The sequence below is a fragment of the Xenopus laevis genome, chromosome 6S, assembly GCF_017654675.1.
Source record: "Xenopus laevis strain J_2021 chromosome 6S, Xenopus_laevis_v10.1, whole genome shotgun sequence".
NCBI classification, from domain to species: Eukaryota; Metazoa; Chordata; class Amphibia; order Anura; family Pipidae; genus Xenopus; species Xenopus laevis.
Window position 1 is genome coordinate 115,458,285 of NC_054382.1, and position 23,712 is coordinate 115,481,996.

A 23,712-nucleotide genomic window follows, 5' to 3' on the forward strand; every position below is an offset into this window, starting at 1 on the left:
AAACTGTGGAGCATGATAAATACAAACAAATAAAAATTCTGAAATATTCTAGTTTATGTTCACTATCCCTCTCTCAGCATCTGTTTCTCTTCATTCTGTCTTCATTCAGCAGTTGGGTGTCAGATATTCATTAACAGTTAAATCCAATATATATGGGGGCTCCTTTTGCCTAAAAGATGTATTAGAACTCACTCTATTAAAATCACCAGACATCATGTCTCTCTACATGCAGAATTTATGCAAAGGGCAGTTATTTTGTTAGGTTTTGTTTGTACTGGAATCAGTTATTTGAGTGAGCTCTAATTTATCTGATAAGATATATTGGATCTAACTGTCAATGAACATCTGACACCCAACTGCTGCATGAAGACAGAATGAAAAGAAAAAGATGCTGAGAGAGGAATAGTGAAGATAAACTTGATTATTTCAGAAACATTGCAGAATTTTTAATTGATTGTATTTAGAAAGTTTCTTACTTCAGTATGAGGAAGCTTATATTGAATTTTCAATTTTGTGATAGGTCCCCTTTAAAGCACCGCTAATGGAATTAGAATTTACATTCTTTAATTCAATATAATCAATGACCTAAATAATCAGTGACTGGTCAGTCTACTAATTCATAAACAATTAAAAACAGTGAATAAATGCAGCATAAATGAGTAAAAATAATCAATGAGGGACCTTGTAAATTCATACACACTTCTGACCACATAACTAATTGGTATTAACACTTGTTGTTGAAAGAGACAACCATTTGTGTTAAAGGGCATGTAAAGTCTAAAATAGAATAAGGCTAGAAATGCTGTATTTTGTATACTAAATATAAACATGAACTTACTGCACCACGAGCCTAATCAAAAAAATAATTTATGCTTTCAAAGTTGGCTACAGGGGGACACCATCTTGTAACTTTGTTAAACATCTTTGCAAGACTAAGACTGTGCACATGCTCAGTGTGGTCTGGGCTGCTTAGGGATTGTCATAAACAAAGCTGCTTGAGTTCTGCATGGCTGGGAAGTAAGGCGGGGGCTCCCCCTGCTGTTCATAAGTATGATTGTTTCCCTGCTCAGCAGTTAGGGACCATCTGACAATTCCTATCCACAGCAGTAAATGAAGGGAGAATTTCACTGCATACAGTCAGGTTTCTTATAAAAACGGTACACATTTTTTAATTTAATTATATTGGAGATAGGTTTCTTTTTCATTAAAGAAAGTAAAAATGGGATTTTATTTTTTTGCCTTTACATGCCCTTTAAGCACAGGTAAGGAAAGTATACAACAGAAACAAGTCTATAATGCCCAGTGTTTCCAAAAAAAGGCAATGTTCTGCAGACCAGAATCACCAGGGTTCAAAGTAGATCAAAATATTTTCTGCCTGACGCATTTCATGCAGAGACTCATATGGCCTTGCCATGCATGTTGGTAGGCAACACCACAGCTGCTATGGCTGAATAAATATTCATACAATCAATGTGAAAACCACTTACTTCTGCAAGTTTTCTTGTCAGGATTCAGAGAAAATCCATTGCGACATTTACAGACAAAGGAATCATCATTATTCACACACTCATGCTGACAGCCATGGTTGGACATGGCACAGTAGTCTGGTCCTGTAGAAAATTACATTAATAGCCAACAACTGAGGAGCTTGCTTGGTAAATATGTCAGATTTATCTATAAGGGTAATGTCTGCATTCTTGAATTGTTTGACTCACTATGAATCTAGACATCAACAGACAGGGTTGGACACATGGAAAAAACCCCACCTGCAATATTATCTTTCCCCCACTGCCCTCCCTCTCCTAGTTGAGGCAAAGTAAGTATAAGGTGCTTGCACAGGGGTGGGAGGGGCTGGGTGAGTGGGCTAGTGGGTGGCAGGGGCCCCTGAGGGGGTGTGAGGCCTCAAGAGAAGTAGCCCTGGTGGGCCTCACATACCCCAATCTGACATTTTCAACAGAGTATTATATATAAATAGGGTATATTTCACTTTCAGTATCCTGCACTTGAATTTTCAGAACATATTGGTATATTTCTATATGTTTTCAGTTACAGTGAAATAGGATTTCTTGTGAAAATGACACCTTATACATTATACATTGTCTACATTAAAATGGAGACATGGATGACATCAAAATAAATCAATAAATTATATGAAGAAAGGCAAGTACTCACTTCTGCAGGTTTTCTTATCTTGGTGGAGAATAAACCCCGGACGGCACTCGCAGACATAGGAGTCATTAACATTAATGCATTCATGTTGGCAGCCATGATTACCCAAGGCACAATAGTCTGTAACTGAAAAAGAAAGTCATCTTGGTTTAATTTATAGAACATTGTATATACTGTAGAGTGTGCGCTATAGTGCACTGCTGGATTTTTGGTGCTGCCATCACCATGTACAGTAAAATCCATACATTTCTAATATCTTTAAGGTTGATAAGTTATTGGGTGAATTTTGATTTGACAACTTCTTCTTCTTCTCTAGTAAGCCAGAATAATTATGAACCTAACAGCATACAGAGGGTAATGTAAAAAGAGGTGCTGCCCCATTGTGAAACTTCTTTCCCTGTTATCCTCCTTATTGCCTCACAGCTTTAGTCATCCTATAACTAATGATGGATTGAATTTCATGGCTTAGCTGCCAAGGGGCACATAGGACATTACTGATTGTGTTGCCAGAACCAAAGGAACCAACAACAGAAGAAATCATATCTCTTCTAGGATGTTGAATGTTGGAAGGATTGTTTAACATTTAAGGGTCATCCCTTGAGGAAACTGTTTATCTTTACAATGCAATAAATGTATAAGACTTCTCAAAGATATCAGAGATGATAGTGAGAAGAACTTGGTACATTCTTGTGTAGGTTTTAATTCCCTATAGTTTGAAAATCCCTCATGTTTGGAAATCCCCTGCTGTGGCCAGTTAAGAATTGACCTAAATTGGACATGGGAGTCCTTTGTCCCTAGTGAAGCGTGTCCTGGAATTTCCAGATTTGGCCAGTAGGTGTCACTCTTTATAAAACAGCAATGCCATGTGATACATCTCTTTTGCTTCCACCTCAGGAGGGAATAGATGCAGCTGGAGAATGGAGAAGCCCCAAGGGTGGTGTGGCCCTTGGTTGGCTTGGGGATACTGGGACCCCAAAAAATGGGAGCGATGTAATGATTATCAATTCCTGTGAAAGAGGCCTTTGTCTACTCAGCTAGAGAGCTTGGGAGCTGGCCTAAAGATTCAAAGATTTCTGTGAGATGCTGTGGATGCCCGTACCATCTCTGTGTGAGCCCTCATGAGTTTCTGCCTGAGGGAAGGTATTAGAAAGGTTCCAGCTTGTGTCCCCTGTGTGAGGACAGGTTTGGATCGATGGTCTGCTATGTGGCAGCTACTACCTTTGGGGCAGGTAGTGCTACCTAGGGTAAAGAACTTTTGGGAAGGGACAGTTACCATGTTTGTCCACCAGGAGTGGAGTGTGGGACTGTGTAGAGACTGCGCCAGTAGTTGGGAAGACCACATGGCAGGGTTGATATTGATATTGTTCAGAATTATACCAGTGTAGTTGCAAATAGCAACCAATCAAAACTTTTATGAACTCTACCAAGTTTGAAAATGAAATCAATATTCTGTCTGGTTCTTATGGGTACCTACAGTAAATTCAAGTAGTAGTAAGGAGGATGAAAAAAGAGAAAGGATTATTGAAAAGATTAGCAGATCTTCAAAGCTGCTGCAGGGATTCCACATCAACATGCCTAGTTAAAACCAGCTAAAAGTACTAAGGGATAAGATGGTGTACAGTCAACTTGATGAAATAATCCTCTAGTGGAGTATAAATAAGTCGAAATTGAAACAGTGTTTTTTTATATTTTACAGGTTAACTATACTTTTCCTTTCACTGTTAGTGAGATTGGTACTAATCACCCATATAAAGATACAATTAGGTAAAATTTGCCATGGTCAGTAAAGGCAGTTACAAAATCAGATGAGTTTAAATGACCAACCTAATTAATGAGATATCTTGAGATTCTTGAATGCTTGCATGGTTACATTTTGAACAATTCCATCCTTTTAGCATGTTACTAAGCAACAAAACCGAAATTGCATCTACTAAGCAACCATTCACTTGTGAACCAAAAAAAATTTTTTTATAACAACAAAAGCAAATCTAAATTAAACAATACATTACATTTCCTGCAGTGAGTAGAACCTCTCAAAAAAACAGGAGAGGACAATGAAATGACTAAGGGTTGGCCAATAACTCAATACAGAATAGTTAGAAACCCCGTTTGTAATGGTTGTGACCAGTGGTATGCATAATAATAATAATACTAAGGCCGCATTCAGGAGTATTACTCAATGAGAAACATGTTTACAGTTTGCTAGGATATGTCTGACATTTGACTTTGGGTTTTGCAAGTACAGCCATCAGAGAATGTTACTGGCCAAGGGCCACAGTTGACAATGTATCTCCTGGCTGTGTGATACATCAGGCCAGGTAACCATGGTGAATATGTGTCTGCTAGGGTACCACACAAGTACCACACAAATATGCAAAGAGATTCCTGCTACTGCTACCGAAGCAAGAACCACCTACCAGTACAGGATTTTCCATCACTGGCCAATTCATAGGCTTCATAGCACTGGCAGAAATACGATCCTGGAGTGTTGACACAGATTTGCTCACAGCCATGTTTCTCCGTGGCACATAGGTCCTGAGCTGTAGAGGACAGGACATTAAACTCATGGCAATCAATACACTGCAGCATTTTGCAACCCATTGGGCAAATTTACTGGAAATAGTTTGAGACAACTCAACAAAATTTGTGCCCTCAATACATTTAGTTAGAAAAATGATAGACTAGAGCCCCCCAACCTTTTGAGTTACACTCGATTGTAAAAAGAGTTGGGGAGCAACACAAGAATGAAAATGTTCCTGGAGGTGCCAAATAAGAACTGTGATTGACTATTTGGTAGCCCCTATGTGGACTGGCAGCCTAGAGGATGCTCTGTTCTGCAGTACACTTCTTTTTTTTTTTTTACAACCAAAACTTGCCTTCCAGCCAGGAATTTAAAAATAAGCACCTGCTTTGAGGCTACTGAGAGCAACATCCATGATGTTGGTGAGCAAAATGTTACTCATGAGCCACTGGTTGGGGATCACTGGCCTAGACAATGTATGAGTAGCTAGAGCCAACTGTCTTTCAAAATAACCGACTCTGACACAAAGCTGCATATACAAAAACAGCAGAGAGGAACAGCAAATTGATTATTTCAGAAACGGTACAGAATTTTTAATTGATCATGTTTAGATGGTTCATTTCCATGAGATAATGATAAAGACAATGTACTAGAGCCAACTGTCTTTTAAAATAACTGACACGGTACAGAATTTTGGACTGATCATATTTAGAGGATTTAGATCCCCCTTAAAAGTTAACCGCGTACACTAACCTATAGTAATTCAGTGATAAACTTTCGTTTGTAACTTGCAATCGAGTGGACTTCCATCGGTTACTACATTGGTGCAACATTTTTCAGTATTAGAAAATAATTTTAAGTTACTTAATTCATAGTAAAGATGTCAGATTCTGTGCTTATTGTTTTTGGAGACAGTTTGGCCTTTGCAGTGGTCAGTACTTACTGCTGCATGTCTTCTCGTCGGGATTCAGAACGTATCCTTGCTTGCATCTACAAATGTAAGAGCCTGGCGTATTGATACAAAAGTGATCACAGCCATGTGTGGCTGTGCTACAGAGATGCGAGGCTGTAATAAATAGATGATATGTTTATTATAAATACAATTAAACAGTTTGTTATTCCAAGACCTGTATATATAAATAAATATAAATAATGGCAGGGTGTGTGATCATAATAAGACAAGAAGGAAGGTAAATGTCCTCTAAGGTACTGTAAATACTTGTGCTTCAATTTATGCTTCTAAGTAAATACTTATGCTTCCCCCTGCACTTTCTTCTTGTCCTGATCTCCATCTCTTCCTTGTTCATCCCACTCCTTCTCCTGTTTTCTGGCAATTGGAAAAGCAACACATTGAGCCCACTAAGGCCTCATGAGAAAATTTAAAAAAAGTGGTTGCTGAGGTCCCACTTGTCCAGCAACCAGGCAGTGCTTTTTTTTAAACAGCTGGATGAATAGGACAGAGGTGTGAGCAGAGAGATAAAAAGTACAAAATAATAACAATTAAATCTAGGTGATTCAACATGTCATAGAGTAGGAGTACATCTGTAATAGATGCCCGTTTGTTGTTATAATCATTCAAAATAAAGCTGGACAGTGATTTTTATCCTATGTGTGTGGATTGGTTCTCTCACCCACCAAAACCCCCCAACAATTAAATCTAGCCTCAGACTGAACCAGTTTTAGTTGCTGGTTACTAAAGGTTTTTGTTAGGAGATGCTGGGAGTAGTACAGCAATAGCTATACAGGTTGGGCACCCATGATTTTGATCAGATGAACAGCCTTCTCACATTTCCCCTCCAGCCAAGTATTCCAGTGATATCCATCAGAATCTAACGTGCAACTAGCACATCCCTTGCTGCCATTAGATATTCTTTCCATAACCAGCCACAACTGTTACTTTCCATGGCAGGGTCCAAAGAAAATGATATTAAATTCAAGCACAGTCTGCTGCCATTTTACAGTAGCTACATTCAAACACTCTTCTATTATTTCAAGTCTCTGACTCCAGACCAAGAAAAAGCGTCCTGAGAGCTATGAGGCTATAAATCATTGGCTCATATATCCAAACACCCACCTCTAATAACTATAACACACTCCACTACTGTACTGCGATCATCTATCATTTTAATCATTTATATGTAGTTTACATATTGTTTTTATTTGGCTTTGCTACTATTCCCGTAGTCTCCATTTCAGCAGAGACTTGCAAGACCTCCCATGCTGATATATACAGGGTTGGACTGGACATTGGGGGCCCACCGTGTTACCTCCGGGGCCCCCGTGCGCATATGAGAAAGCTGGCTTTGTGAATAGCTTTTTTTTAAGTGGGCCGGCAGATCGGGGAGGGGTCTGGGCTGGTTGGGGCTGATGAGGGCTGAGTCCAGTGGTGGAACTACCAGGGGTGCGGGGGATGCAACTGCACTAGGGTCCACACCTTCTTGGGACCCGCCGGCGGTTCACGGGCTCCTGGAGGGGGGGGGGCCCAGTTGCATAGCCTGCACCCAGGCCCTGCGCTGGGTAGCAAAGTTGCAAGCAGAATCAGGAGCTCAGAGCATCTCCATTGCCACAAAATGAATGTACAATGTATATATAAGTTCAGCATTTCATACAACGCATGACAAAAGGTATCATTCCCTATGCAATCTGCCCTTTTCACCATATTTTATTCCAAATAAGAATACATGAACAATGTGCTTAGTTAAGAATGGTAAAAGGCCCACTGCAGCCAGACATGCTCCTACCAATGGATTTTGTTTTTTGTGAATTTTTTTATTTACTGCATAGGTACTTGAGGGCCACCTACTTAAAGCTGCCTTCCCAGGCATGGGGCCTTGGGTACCTATATGGTAAATATAGCCTTGCCTCTACCTCATGCATCATTTAGGACACATGTGGAGTGCCAAGTGAGGCAAGGACTAGTAGGTAATGCTCATAAAGGCAGGAATTAAACAAATGAATTTAAAATTGCACTTTTAGTCTTGTTTGCAATTTTCTAGTTTTTTTCTAGTTTTCAAGATATTAGCCATTTTAATAAAATGAATTTAGAACAACAGTGTCGCCTGGTCATTCCAGCTGATTGGCTACAGAAATGAAGTGGAAAGACCAGAGAAACTGACACTTCTCTGCTTAAAGGGCATGTTAAGGCAAAAAAATAAAATCCCATTTTTACTTTCTTTAATGAAAAAGAAATCTAAAATATACTTTAATTAAAAAATGTGTACCGTTTTTATAAGAAACCTGACTATATGCAGTGAGATTCTCCCTTCATTTACTGCTGTGGACAGGAATTGTCAGATGGTCCCTAACTGCTGAGGAGGGAAACAATCATACTTATGTACAGCAGGGGGAGCCCCCGCCTTACTTCCCAGCCATGCAGAACTCAAGCAGCTTTGTTTATGACAATCCCTAAGCAGCCCAGACCACACTGAGCATGTGCACAGTCTTAGTCTTGCAAAGATGTTTAACAAAGTTACAAGATGGTGACCCCCTGTAGCCAACTTTGAAAGCATAAATTATTTGTTTGATTAGGCTTGTGGTACAGTAAGTTCATGTTTATATTTAGTATACAAAATACAGCATTTCTAGGCTTATTCTATTTTAGACTTTACATGCCCTTTAATACTGTAGCCTGACCGCAGCCAATCAGCCAAGTTGAACAGTAGGTGGAGCTGTTGTTTCTTATATTAGCTGTGTAAAAACTGCTATTATCTTGAAAACTAGCTCATGCTTCCTTTAGTTTAGCAGCTACCATTATTATGCTAACATTATGCCCAATTAGTGCAGGACGCCAGGAAGGCTCAGAGCATTTGCTGACAATATCACAACTTTTAGTTCCACTTACCACATAGTTTGTTCTGGAAGACAGATGTCAGTGTTTCAATTTGGCTAAAATTTGCCACCAAAAACACATGCTCGCTATGCGGTTGACTCCCAATGGTTTTTAAAGTGCTCATATCAACTCGCCCAACCCCAATGGCAAATATGAGAATCCCAGAGTTCCTTGCCTTTGCTGCAATTTCTGCTACTGGATCCTGTGGCCTCCCGTCTGTTACAATCATGGCAATTCTAGGCACGTATTGGTTTAAGGGCCGTACCCCTTCAGCTTCAGAGAAGGCAATGTTCATTGCATACTGGATAGCCAGTCCGGTCATGGTGCCAGTGGCCAAATGCATCATTCTTTTCACTGCTCGCTCAATGTCCGGTTTCCTCTTGTACGTCTTTAAAGAAAATTCATTTTTCACGGTGCTGCCATACTGTAGGAGTCCGACCCTGGTGTTGTCCGGGCCGATGTCTAAGAATTTCAACATGGTGATAAGAAATTCCTTCACTTTCTCAAAGTCAGCAGGACGTACACTACGAGAACTATCGATGATGAACACCAAATCCATCGGTTTGTTATAGCACGCGCTTTCTGTTAAATACAAGCAAAATACAACCTCAGAGTTAACTTTTAGAATGATTTTTATACTTTTATAATGATATAGCGAGTAGACAATTTGCGGGTTGCTTTTTATTTTTTATTATTTGTGGATTTTGGGCTATTTGGCTTTTTATTCAGCAGCTTTCCAGTTTTTTATTTCAGAAATCTGGTTACTAGGGTTCACATTTCCCTAGCAGCCATGCATTGATTTGAATAAGAGAACAGGAAAGGGCCTAAAAAGAAAAGTAGCAATAACAATACATTTGTAGCCTTACAGGGCATTTGTTTGTAGTTGGGGTAAGTGATTCTTATTTGAAAGCTGGAAAGAATCAGAATAAAAAGGCAAATAATTAAAAAAAAACCTATAAAAAACAAAATAATAAATATATATAAATAATAATACTAAAATTTAACTTAAAGGTGAACCACCCTTTTAAGCCAATCAACATCTTTAAATTATACCATCATAGCTTAATCAGCTGCACTTTATAAAATAGGTGCAAGGACCCTCCCTAAGCCTACATAATAATGGGGGCCCAAAGCACAGCAGTGAGAGGGAGACTGATGGGTGGCTTTTGCTGTGTTTCATACAAGCATCAGTTCATACTTTTATCTTGCTTTTTTCCCCTAATGGAAAATCACTCCGACCAATAGCTTTTTCAAGGAATCAGCTTTTTTTTTTCTATTGGGTATAATTAGGACTCAACTTTTCCACATACAGTAATAAAAGGTATTTGCAAAGCTGCCCATGAAACTTTATGGTCGTGGCAACTTGAAATTTTTTGCAGCAGTCTAAAAATACATTTCATAGTTTTCTATTACGCAAACCACATTTAAAGTCAGAGGTATAAAGAGAATTTGGTCTGGACTACAGAAACGAGTTTTTTCATGTTGCCTGTCCAGCATTTATTTTATTTGTTCCTCTATTATCTGCTCTATTTTCTGTGTCTCTCCCTGGCTCCTTTCCTCCTCTCAGTCCCTCTCGGTATCTCCATCCCCTATCTACATAGTTTCCGCAGGAATAGGGTTCTATTGAATCTGGTCCTTTCTTGTATTTTTCCCTAAAAATCAATGTATACAACTATACTGTGAAGCGGAGTACATGCCAGTAGATAAATCTGGCCAGTTTTCAACCAAATAGACAGAGAGTCAAGAGCACATGACTCTATTTCCAACTGGAATCTGCTGAGAATAGTATTCACATATAAACCAATGTATGAACAGTTCTGCAGTCTCCAGCCCCAGTGCTCTTATTGTAGAGATGCAGAATAAAGAGAGAAGGCGCACACCCTTCAATTGAACTACGGGGTGCTAATCCATAGGTGACTCCCCATAAGGGTCTCCATATCGAATTGCATATATTAAAAATAATGGATAGCACACCCGATTTGAAAAGCAAATAAATTTATTACAAAAATAATATACAAAAAATAATTGTATATAATTGAATTGAATAATAATTGAATAATAATTGAAAATAAAAAGGTGAGCCCCTTTTGTAGAGATGATCTGAGACCACTTTTTAATTTTAAATACCCTCCCACCCATCCCTGTTTCCCCAAGTCTGAGCCCCTGCTCCCTAATAAACAACGACTTCATTTACCAGTACAATACAAGAATAAAATTCCATGTACTACATCATCCTGTCCTGCCAATAAGACATAAAGTGCAAGAGGAATTTCTCTATAAGACCGTTAATCTGTTTTTTTTGGAACTGTTGAGTAACGGCTTATATTTATGTTTTGTGTATATAAGTGAACAAAAGGCCATACTAACAATCATTTTGGCGCCGGAGCTGCTCTCCTTGCACAACATCTCTCTGCTCTTTTTCCAGATGTTTTGCTCTTGTAATACATGTCGCTACAAGTTCTGTAAATCTTTGGTTACATTTAAATGGCCGCTGGGTATTCATATAAAACAATGAGAAGGAGAGGTAAATGGTCCCTGTTGGTCATATTGTAGAAAACTAGGTTACACCAGAGCAAGTAAAAGGGCCTTTACTGACAAAAGGACTGGGGATAAAGGCAAAAAAATACTTTGCACTCTGCCACACCCCACCCACGAATACAGCATTACTAACTAACTAACTAACTAACGAACTAACTAACTAACTAACTAACTAACTAACTAACTAACTAACTAACTAACTAACTAACTAACTAACTTCCTAATCATTGAGACAGTAAGGATAGGGCTCCCTTGCACCTGCGGGTGATGGAGTTGAGTCTAGCACTTGTATCTGGGGTCATTGTAAATCCCTCTTGTGCAGCATTTGTAACCTACTTTCTTAAAGCGATACTAACACCAGAAATTAAACTCTTTTTTTACATCTATCATACTATTGCCTTTGGAAGCTACTTATAACTTTGCCATAAAGTATTTGTACAATGCTTTTACATTACCCATCTGATGCCCCATATTCCTGTATGAGGGGGCTGCCATATTTGTGCAGCAGGAGTCTGTTATTATTAGAAACTCTAACTGACAGTCTGAGATGGGACAGTCAGGTTGGCAAAAAAGTCAGGTTTAGAAACTTTAACTAACAATAACTTAGATAAATAAACCTCTCAGCAAAAAATTATCAACATGACTTATAGGTAACTTTAAATGTACATTCATATTTTAAAAAGTAGTTTTTTAGTGCCAGTATCACTTTAAGCTCTTTTAGACCCTGAACATGTAGCCGTATAATATCACAAGGTGTTAATATCTCCCAGTTTAACACAACCCAAAATTGTTCCTTTGCAACCCAGACACCAGCTCCATGAAATCGTTGTCGTAGCATAAGTAGCTGGCGCAAGACACAGGGTGGCCTGATCTTTCTAAGGTTTATTTGTGTTTAGCTGGATTATTAGGGACTATTTGCTTTGATTGCCGAGTAGATTAACACATTTTTGGGTCCTTGGCTTCACACGTTTTTAAACGACTGAGCAGCTATGTAGGCTACTGCAGATGAGTTTTCAAGGTGTTGTGCTGTGAATGGCCTTTGGTGTTTTGAGAAAATGCCCAGCACATTAGATTTCCAGATTATTTCCAGTTAGCAATGAGAATGGTATGTGACTTATTCTAGGATCACTGGAATGGTCAGAAAAGCCATTATGTACAAATATATCAATTGCCCCAACACTATAAGGGGCCCATTTACTTAGCTCGAGTGAAGGAATAGAGGAAAAAAAACTTCGAATTTCGAATGTTTTTTTTGGCTACTTCGACCATCCAGTGGGCTACTTCGACCTCCGACTTTGAATGGAACGATTCGAACTAAAAATCGTTGACTGTTCGACCATTCGATAGTCGAAATACTGTCTCTTTAAAAAAAAACTTCGACCCCCTAGTTCGCCACCTAAAAGCTACCGAAGTCAATGTTAGCCTATGAGGAAGGTCCCCATAGGCTTTGCAAGCTTTTTTTGGTTGAAGAAAAATTGTTTGATCGATGGATTAAAATCCTTCGAATCGGACGATTCGAAGGATTTAATTGTTAGATCGAAGATTTTTCGGTCGATCGCTCGATCAAACTAATTGCGGTAAATCCTTTCGACTTCGATATTCGAAGTATTTACATTCGGCAGTCGAATATCGAGGGTTAATTAACCCTTGATATTCGACCATATGTAAATCTGCCCCTTAGTATGATGTAGAAAGTGATATCTTCTTGAGGCAATTTGCAATTTTTTTCCATTTTTTTTTTTTTATTATTTTTGGTTTTTGAGTTATTCAGCAGCTCCTCAATTTGCAGTTTCAGCAATCTGGTTGCTAGGGTCAAAATTACCCAAGCAACCATGCAATGATTTGAATAAGAGACTGGAATATTATTAGCAGAGAACCTGAATAGAAAGATGAGTAATAAAAAGTAGCAATAGCAATAAATGTGTTGCTTACAGAGCATTTGTTTTTTGACCACTATTTGAAACCAAAAAAGAGTCATAAGAAAAAGGCAAATATATATATTTTTTTAAAAAAGCCAGTGGGCTACTTCGACCTCCGACTTCGAATGGAACGATTTGAACTAAAAATCGTTGACTGTTCGACCATTCAATAGTCGAAGTACTGTCTCTTTAAAAAAAAACTTCGACCCCCTAGTTCGCCACCTAAAAGCTACCGAAGTTAATGTTAGCCTATGGGGAAGGTCCCCATAGGCTTTGCTGGCTTTTTTAGGTCGAAGAAAAATCGTTTGATCGGTGGATTGAAATCCTTCGAATCAAACGATTCGAAGGATTTAATCGTTCGATCGAACGATTTTTCGTTCGATCGAACAAATTGTGGTAAATCCTTTGACTTCGATATTTGAGGTCGAAGGATTTCAATTCGGCAGTCGAATATCGAGGGTTGATTAACCCTCAATATTCGACCTTAAGTAAATTTGCCCCTTGGTGTTATTGGCTTAATGCAAGGCAGCCAGCTCACTATATAAGTGCCCTCAACATTAAAGGGGTACATTTTTAGTATCAGAATCAGAATCTGAGACAGGTCTTCATATTTCATTATTTCTGTTTTTTTTTTAAATGTAGTAGCTTTTTGTTCAGCAGCTCCCCAGTTTGGAATTCTATTAGCTATCCAGTTGCTATGGTTCAAATATATCCTAGCAACCATCCAGCAATTTCAATGAGTGACTGAAATATGAACAACTGAGGCCTGAATGGAAAGATAAGTAACAACAAGTAACAATAACAATACAATTGTAGCCTCTCAGAGCAATAGTTTTTGTGGTGCTGGGGTCAGTGATCCCCATTTGAAAGTTGGAAAGAAGGCAAATAATTCAGAAATTATATAAAATGAAAATGAAGACCAATTGCAAAGTTGCTGCAAATCGGTCATTCTATAGCAGGGGTCCCCAACCTTTCTTACCTGTCAGCCGAAATCAGTTGTAAAAAAAAAAAAACACAAGCATGAAAAAAAGTTCCTGGAGTGCCGAATGAAGGCTGTGATTGGCTATTGGGAGTCCCTATGAGAACTGGCAGCCTACAGGAGGCGCTGTTTAGCAGTACATATGGTTTTATACAACCAAAACTTGCCTTCAAGCATGGAATTCAAATAAGCCTCTGTGTTGAGGCCACTGGGAGAAACATCCAAGTGGTTGGTGAGCTACATGTTACTCATGAGCCACTGGTTGGGAATCATTGTTCTAGAGCAGTGCTGTCCAACTCCTGTGGTACTGAGCGATGGAATTTTTCTAGCCTACATAGAGGAGGGCCAATAATGGAAACCAGTGTTAGCCACTCACTATTTTTAAACCAGATGCACTTTAAACCACACCCATGTTACCACAAGTCTATATCCACATTAATGGTGGTAGCACACCATAAAACCAAATGGTTGGAACTCACTGCAGGGATATTACTTATCACTCATATGTGAAAAAGTTGTCATATTAAGGCAGACATCATACTAAAAGTTCACTCAAAGGTGAACAATCCCTTTAAGGCTATTTGTAATATTGGCCCGAACCTTGGCAGGTGTTTTACCAGCTACCAGGTTAAAATGCTGGGCAAGTGACAACCTTAGCCCAAGCAACTCCCACATTTTATTATCCCAATAAATAATGACTGTCTATGGCGACTTACAGCAACCCCTCTGGCATTAGACTCTATCCAGAATTTGCCATTCCAGCCTGCTCAGGATGGATCCCTGACACCAGACTATGCCAAAGGAATTCTATTATTCAGAGATTAAAACAAGAGGATAGCTATTGGGTTAAGCAGGATTAAAGAAAACGGATTTTAGCATTCCTATAATGAAGCATAAAGTGTAAATTAAAGGAAAAAGTTGCTATCACAGTGTAGCAGATGTATAACATGTATGCCTTCTGGCTCAGGCCCCTGAGTGTTCTATGTATGGGTCTGGAAGTACTGAGGGACCAAGAAAAAGGACTTCAGGAAGGAAATTATGCCCTTCATCAAACTGTCCAAAATTTGAATACAAGTATCTTCTGAATCATGCTGAATCAAGATACAATACATATATATAATGAGATGAAAAACCAGATTATGGTTGACCTCTAAAATAAGGGGAAGGTTGAAGTGCATTTTATTACTTTTAATAAAAATACTATGATTTGCTTATCTCTCTTTGTCTAGCACGTTTCCACTCTTGCTGTACATTCCAGCGGAAAATGACCTTGTTTCACAAGGATCATGGAATCCAACTGAAAATAACTCTATCTAATGAAATATAACAACATTAGGATGAAATATTTCCTGTTACAAAAATACTTATTAACATTCGATGCAAGAACTGAGTCCCCCTGGCAGAAACAGGCCATTTGGGGAATTTAATATTGAACAACACTGAATAAAGGCACAGATCAATATGGATTTTCTTACAGCTTCCTGTTCTGTGAGAATTATTTTCACACTGTATTTAAAAGCCAAAAGAAAAGCAAATTTATTCGGTGGGGCTTTCAAATTCTAAAACAACACAATGCCAATGGCATTATAAGAACAGCAAGTACATTGTTGCCCTATAATTTCGCACCTTGGTTAAGGATTACATTATCTCTATCTTTATTACATATCTTCTGATTCCACCAGACTTTACCCCATTGACTCTAATTTCAAGTCAACACTTGATAAAAAAATACCTTCCCAACATCTATACCACACATGTGTGTCTCTGCCTTCACTCGTTGAGCTTCTACCTTCTTTATTCCTCATTTTCTCTTAATCCCATCTGTAAGACTTCTATAGGGCTACATGATCTTTACAATGGTACATACAATAAGTGTAACCAAGCCGGGATGTCCAAAAGGTAGATCAGGATCTACCAGTAGACCTTTAGCTGGTGATCAGTAGATCTCAAGACACTTTCAACAAACAGTTTGTCTAAATCACCCTCCTGTTTTTTGCTTTTCATTCAGATTATATTATGGTTACATAAAAACTAGATGTTTAAATGTAACAATGTACATTTTCTAATAAATCAATATTTAAGAAATATTTTCCATGGGACAGAATGTTAACAAAGCTTTTATGGGTGTAGATCCTAATGGAACAACATCAGTAACATCGCATTAGTAATCTATAGGCACTGCTACTCCAAAGGCTCCTAAAGACCCACCTCTTAAAAGTAGCAATGTCCTTCTCAAGTAGTTTTCTGTACCTTGTTCTATAACTACAATTACTGTGAATCAATGAATTCCTAAAAGAAGATACAACAGTGGTCTGGCAAACATTTGTTATTGTATTTAAAGAACAGTAGTGCTCCTCAAACATTAGAACATTGGGTTAAGATATGCAACTGTACTGCTACTTCGGGCAGAGATAACCGCAATGCTTTTTTGTGAGCATCAAAACCGATATAAATCCACCACTGACACCCCAAAAAAGTTAGTTTTGTGCTTAGAAATTGACTTGAAAATTACGGTATAAAAGCCATATGTCTTCACCTTACTGCAGAACAAGAAGACCTTTCAGTATCAGTGGGGTTTATTTTGGAAGAAGGCTGATTTTACTAGAAAGAGCTCTTTGTAGAACCGAACTGCATGGCATGAGTCAGACTTTTTAACTAAAAATCTTGCACTCTTTCTAAATATGTAATTGCTATGATGAACCAAACAGTCATCATTTAGCCGCAGGATTCAACATCAATGCTTCACTTCAAACCTTATTAAGGTTTTCCTTATGGAACAGCAATATTTTATTAGGTTGTCAAGCTGTCTCGTAGGTATGCCTTCCTGTCACCTCAACTGCCTTCTACCTACTCCATGGTGTATGCATATTCCAGGCTTTTGGCCTTGATTTTATAAACCTGAATACTGGTGACTCTTGGCATCTTAAAGCTCATTTTCAGGCCACATCAAGCAGCCCTAGTCTATAAATAAGGACACAGGCTGCTATTTAGCAGCTGAAGATGCAACATTACTATTTACTAGTGATGTGCAGGTCAAGGTTTCCCTACCCTAACCAGCCCTGCTACAACATGTGCCCGCACCCGCGCTTCCGGGGTCCTTTTATAGACCCGCGCCGCCCCGCCGATGACATCACAATGAAGTCACAAAAGGGACGGGGCGAGCAGACGCACGACTATAAAACTGGAACCCGGAAGTTGGATGCCAGCATTTGAAGGTGGCGGGTGGGGAGAGCAGGAGAAGAGCTCAATCCACACCAACCCGCCACCCACGAGGAGCACTGCGAGGTCGACCCAAACCCGCAGGTCCCGTGGGTATCGGGTCGGCCCACACATCACTACTATGCACCAATACCCTTGTGCTTCTGAATAAGTGCTCACTAGGGATGGGCGAGTTTGACCCGTTTCGTTTCGCCAAAAATTCGCCGCTGGTGTAATTTTGCCGGCGCCCATTAAAGATTATGGGCGTCAAAAAAATGTTTTCTTTTTTTTTTTGACGCACGATGTCATACAAGTCATTTCCATGGCGAAACAAGACGAAACAATTCGCCCATCCCTAGTGCTCACTGCTTTCATGTTTTTTTTCAGAAAGAGTCTATTTCACGATTAAGAGGATACCCTGCATATTGACTTTTGGTAGCCCCTGTGTGGACTGGCACCCTACAAGAAGCTCTGTTTGGTAGTACTCCTGGTTTTTATGCAACCTAAAGTTGTCCCTAAGCCAGGAATTAAAAAATAAGCACCTTTCTTTGATGCCACTGGTCATAACATGCAAGGGGTTGGTCACAAGCCCCTGGTTGGGGATCACTGTCCAAGATTAACCTAACAGTGTTTATGTATTTACCTTCAGAGGTCTTTCCTTGCCATATCAGTTTGCAAAGTCTTTCTAACAAGTTGTCCATGCTGCCATTTTGTAACATCACCAGGTGACTAGTCAATGCACTTCCAAATCCCTGGCCTTGTACTAAAATACAAAAACCTGAACTCACATGGTTGCCACAAGGTAGTGACTATGGCTAGCTACTTTGAACCACAGAGCTGAGGTTCCAAAATTAATTCTGACTTGGGCACCATCTATAAAGAACATTATTCAAGATGAGTCAAAGCAGTAGGATAATTCCACCCCCAGGGTCCAGTCCAGTTGGTAGTCCTATTCACTTACTGAGGAAGGCTGCTTGGCTGTCAATTTCATTTGTTAGGGCTGTGACGGCTGCTGACTGACGCTTTTCTCTGGCATCCACTCCCAGAAACAGCAAGAAGACAAGGAAACAGGAATGAATGAAGCTCATCTCTGAAAACACAGCAGAATGCGATGCATGAAAATATTTCCCTCCTACATTATATTAAAAATACAGTGTATCACAGACAAACGTATATATATATCAGTATAAATATAGTGCTACTTGTATGTGCAGCGCTGCTCCTTTATTTGAGTGGGGGGTGGAATGTGCAAAAGATGCCATACCACCTTACCCCTTTTATCTCATATGCTGGAAACCCAAATAAAGCTTACCAGTAAACCAATTAAAGGGGAACTCCACACAAACATAAGTTAAGCTTTTTAAAAAGTAAACATAATTTCAAGCAACTTTGCAATATACATCAATTAAAAAATATGCAGACTTTTCATGATTTTTAATGGTTTGGAACAGTTCCCTAAGCCTAGCCCCCTGCTCTCCTGCTGATTGGTCTGACTACTTTGCTGAGCTGGCTGACTACTGTTACTTTGTATCAACAGCCATCTGTCCTCAGCCTGCATCTTCCAAACCCCACAATTCCCTGCACACGTGATTTCAATAAGGAAAGGAACATCACAGTGCAGTGCATTGTGGGTTATGTAGTTCCTGCATGCTGTCTGTAAGATGTGTAGAGCACATGGGAAGCCCATACAAACCTGATGGGAAAGACCCACATCTAATCTTCCCAATTGATAAAGCTCCAACCTGATATCATCACTAGTGATGAGCAAATTTCTCCTGTTTCGCTGAAAATTTTTCGAATTTCCCAAGAAAATTGCGAAACGCAAAAAATTTCCGGAAAAATTTGTGAAACTCGAAAATTGCCTCCCGCGTCAATTTTGGATGCGTGTCGGAAAAGTCGTCCGTGTCAATTTTGACTCCGGCGTTAAAGTCAATGGATGTCCTAAATATTTCGATGCGGTCGAATTTTCAGCGGTGAATTTTCGAGGGAGTTTCGGGAATTTATTCGCCCATCACTACAGCAGGGCTGAAGCTGAGATAAGTATTTGGACTGACCTCAGCCTGTATGTGAGCACACACAGGCTGATCAAATTCAAATCAATGGAGCAGGAACACTGAGCAGATCTGCTTCTCCCAGCCTGCAAAAATATGCCGGAGCCTTTAGCCTGTGTGCCCATAGCCTACGTTGAGAATGCAAAACTTAGCCGGTCAATATCAGTTGAACTGTAAGTACAGTATGAACAAAACCACTAGTCTTATGATTAGCCTGCCTGTGCCACAGTGTGGCTATACAGAAAATGTGCATATTTAGTGACCCTCGTGGCCACTGTTTAAAAGGGCAAGTCAACCCCAAAATAAAAATTGGCCTAATATAAGAAAAAATAATTCTAAGCAACTTTCATTACACATTTTCAGTGATTTTAAAGTTATTTGTAAAAACAGCTGATCTTGAAAGCAGCATCTACTTAACTCCCAGTTGTTACTTTTTAAACAAAGTTGCAACAGTCTTGGTTCCCCAGCAAAGACAGGTCTGTTAATCAGCTGACTTACATTGTATCAACAGTCTGAGCCGTCAGGACAGAGAATAGAAAGGGACAAACACTGCTTTTAATAGCAAAACATATACAAATAACTTAGAAACCATAAAAAAAATTGTAATAAATGTATATTGCAATGTTACTTAGAATAATGTTTTCTTCTCTTAGGCAAATTTTTATTTTCGAATTGACTTGCCCTTTAACAGTCTATAAGTGTGCGGTGACAGAGAAGTACCCATAGCCTGGCAATATTCCTGGTGACGTCTGCCTTGGGTTGGCTCAGCTGCCTATTTCACTAGGGTCCAGTGTTCCTAAATGAGACACACTCAGCTCTGTTGCAATAAGCTCTTTCTTAATTGATTAATCAGCATTTTAATAAAGCAAAAAAAAATTGAACCTGTGATACCACCTGTGGCTGAACTACAACCCCCAGAGAGGACACTGATTACTGTGGTTCATCAGCATCTGGAGAGTTATATGTTAAAAATCTCATCTTTAAATCAAACATTTTGGCTTCTGAATCAAGTTCTGTATAACAAGCCTTTCCGGGACACTTGGCAGGAGAATATTTCCAAGTGACTTTAAACCAACCCCAAGGAGTGGCAGCAAAGGCAGCCAGCTGAACCCTTTCAGGCAATCCCAGGCACTGGGGAAATATTTGAAGTAATAACATTCAGAAATTTAAAGAGAGAATGTAAGGCTATGAGCCTGCTGTAGTGCGGGGGCAGTGCCAATGTGTATAATCAGTAGCATCAGAAAGGCAGCATTTCAATACCCCCTTTTGTCAATTTCCCAGCTGCCCCTGGTCATGTGACTTGTGCCTGCACTTTAGGAGAGAGATGCTTTCTGGCAAGCTGCTGTTTTTCCTTCTCAATGTAACTGAATGTGTCTCAGTGAGACATGGGTTTTTACTATTGAGTGTTGTTCTTAGATCTACCAGGCAGCTGTAAGTTAGTGTTAGGGAGCTGCTATCTGGTTACCTTCCCATTGTTCTTTTGTTTGGCTGCTGGGGGGGGGAAGGGAGGGGGTGATATCACTCCAACTTGCAGTACAGCAGTAAAGAGTGATTGAAGTTTATCAGAGCAAAAGTCACATGACTTGGGGCAGCTGGGAAATTGACAATATGTCTAGCCCCATGTCAGAATTCGAAATTGAATATAAAAAAATCTGTTTGCTCTTTTGAGAAATGGATTTCAGTGCAGAATTCTGCTGGAGCAGCACTATTAACTGATTCATTTTGAAAAAAGATTTTTTTTCCCATGACAGTATCCCTTTAAGCTTACACAAAAATCAGTGCAGTCTGCAGCATACGAATTGGTTCTTAACAATGTTTTTTTTACTGGTAAAAGGAAAAAAGTAAGGGCATATTTCTAAATGTACAATAGAACCTGACAACTACTGTGCATGCGCAACCGCATGAAGAAAGAAGAAGCAGGAAGAGAATCGCTCCATGTTGTTCACTAAGAAGTACCCCGGGCCGGTGGAGTTTTCTGCTGATAGGAGAACCGGCCCAGGGTAAGAGGTGGTGACAGGAGGCATTCTCTATGTTCTGCCTCTGATTCCTGAAACATTGTTGCATGCCAGCTTATTCACAGACCTGGAGGAGAAACGACTACCTGCCACATTGTTTTAGGAGTCAGAAAATTGAAAGCAATTAAAATACTACCGTCGATAACAATTGTATCTATAAATAACTTTAAAAACCTGTGAACATTTTTAACTGGTGCATATTGACAGATGCCTTAAATACGTCTTTCTTTCACTGTTCCCCTTTAAACCCACCCCCTTAAAATCAAGGACAGATACAGGCTAAATTGCTGCAACAACATTTTTTTTTATCATTCACAGAATTCGCAGAAAGAGGAGAGAAATGTAGGCGAGAAGCTAATTTACAGTGCATAATGAACCATTGCTTGAATGACTCACAGCCAGATGGTAACTTCATACTTTATATATTCTGCAAAGGTCTTAGAATCAGCTCCAAGATTGCGGTGGAATGACAGGGAGGTGCAGCTTATGCTCATCAGGATTTGTGCTCCTGCCTCTGCTCTGCCTTAGTCCTCACCCTGAATATGTCTCTACAACAGCTGAAAGTCTATAACAAGGGTTCTTCAGCTGTAGAGGTTGTATAATGTATTGCAACACCAGCTTGAAGACCAGTGCTAAACCTTTTTGGTCTGTATGGGCATCCTGTGTCCTCCAGATCACCCTGAGCTGCAAATCAAAGGAATGCCAGGAACTGGAGGCCACCAAAATCAGAAAAACTGTGGGTTGCACGTAGCCTTTACTCTTCATGGCAAAAAGAGAACTATGATGGATTATTAGCAATTAATGATGTAAATTAATCTTAGATATCCATGAACCAGCACATGTTTCATAAACGTATCTTTTGGAGTTGAAGAAAATCTGTGAAGATCTATTTGGTCCAAATCCTGAGCCAAGGAACTTTGGTGATAAGTCTGGATAGAAGGAGTCTCTAGGTTGAGAGTTTGCTGTAGTTGGGTTATTGAGACTCCCCTGTGTGAGAGATGAGTCGATTAAGCCCTTGGGACTACATGGAGCATAGGTCATACCATTGATCCCTACATCATTTTTAAGTTTCTTGTGAGAAAACAGGGTGACAGTCAGGGTGACGATGGTGAATTTTATGTTTGGAGAAACTAACAATAAAAGGTTTTCCCTTTGGGAACTTAAAATTTCAATATATGCAAGTAGGTATAAGTCTTCATAAATCTTCAGTATTCATCAAGAGTGAGAGAGTGAGAGCTCCCTGAGAGCAAAAGTTCCTCCTACTTGAATATAAGAGATACCAGCTTTACCCCATCTTCACCCTTTCAGCAGCCACTATGTTTAAAGGGCATGTAAAGGCAAAAAAATAAAATCCCATTTTTACTTTCTTTAATGAAAAAGAAACCTATCTCCAATATACTTTAATTAAAAAATGTGTACCGTTTTTATAAGAAACCTGACTGTATGCAGTGAAATTCTCCCTTCATTTACTGCTGTAGATAGGAATTGTCAGATGGTCCCTAACTGCTGAGCAGGGAAACAATCATACTTATGAACAGCAGGGGGAGCCCCCGCCTTACTTCCCAGCCATGCAGAACTCAAGCAGCTTTGTTTATGACGATCCCTAAGCAGCCCAGACCACACTGAGCATGTGCACAGTCTTAGTCTTGCAAAGATGTTTAACAAAGTTACAAGATGGTGACCCCCTGTAGCCAACTTTGAAAGCATAAATTATTTGTTTGATTAGGCTTGTTGTGCAGTAAGTTCATATTTATATTTAGTATACAAAATACAGCATTTCTAGCCTTATTCTATTTTAGACTTTACATTCCCTCGTAGAGCTGCTGGTATAGAGTCTTTTATCCTACTGAAACCATCCTTGCTAAATAGAGAAGTGAAAAAAGAGAAATGCAGCCACTTTCCTGATCTGCACCAAATGAATGGTCAAGGGGGTTGCGGCTGATTTATTTTATGCGGAATGTTTTAGGGCACAACCACAGTGATGCTATTAAATGTTGCCAGTTAGGCTTAGACCGCCTCACGCATATGAATTATTTGATGAATTCGATTTTAATGGATGTTGTCTGCTGTTTTGCTTTATTACATGTACGAGGAAAACATGATGCAGCCTTAAGATTCAGGATTAGAGGCTTGGATAAGGTTTGTAATGACACAGCCAAAGGCCTCCAAGAATCAATGTTATAAAATCCAAGGAGTTGTCTGATTGGTGAGGTTATCTCAGGAAATAAGAGGCTGATTCATCTCAGTGGCCAGACTATTCCACCAGCACAGCCAGTTGCACTGCAGCAAGGCTCTCTCTGCACTTTAGAGTAATGGCAACAAGAGGATCTTAGTGGGTTTGAGCCAAAGTTTCTCCCCTCCTTCTGGATCACAGTCCCAGCTCCTTCCTTGTAGCCAGAAGTCCAACTCTGGAACTGACAGATTCCCAGAGCAGCCCTGCCCTTCATCTTGTGCCAGGGGAGCAGACTGAGTGACTTGTGCTATGCTCCAGAA

General features: G+C 39.6%; 1 protein-coding gene across 1 annotated transcript in view; it reads right to left on the reverse strand.

Annotated features, from left to right (window-relative positions):
• matn2.S (matrilin 2 S homeolog) overlaps positions 1–23,712 on the reverse strand; it is a 40,048-nt gene that overhangs the window by 14,656 nt on the left and 1,680 nt on the right. Inside the window, 6 exon segments of the mRNA NM_001096365.1 lie at positions 1,488–1,610; positions 2,173–2,295; positions 4,587–4,709; positions 5,634–5,756; positions 8,532–9,101; positions 18,115–18,243. Of these exon segments, the coding sequence (NP_001089834.1) occupies positions 1,488–1,610; positions 2,173–2,295; positions 4,587–4,709; positions 5,634–5,756; positions 8,532–9,101; positions 18,115–18,241 (1,189 nt within the window). The 5' untranslated portion in view covers positions 18,242–18,243.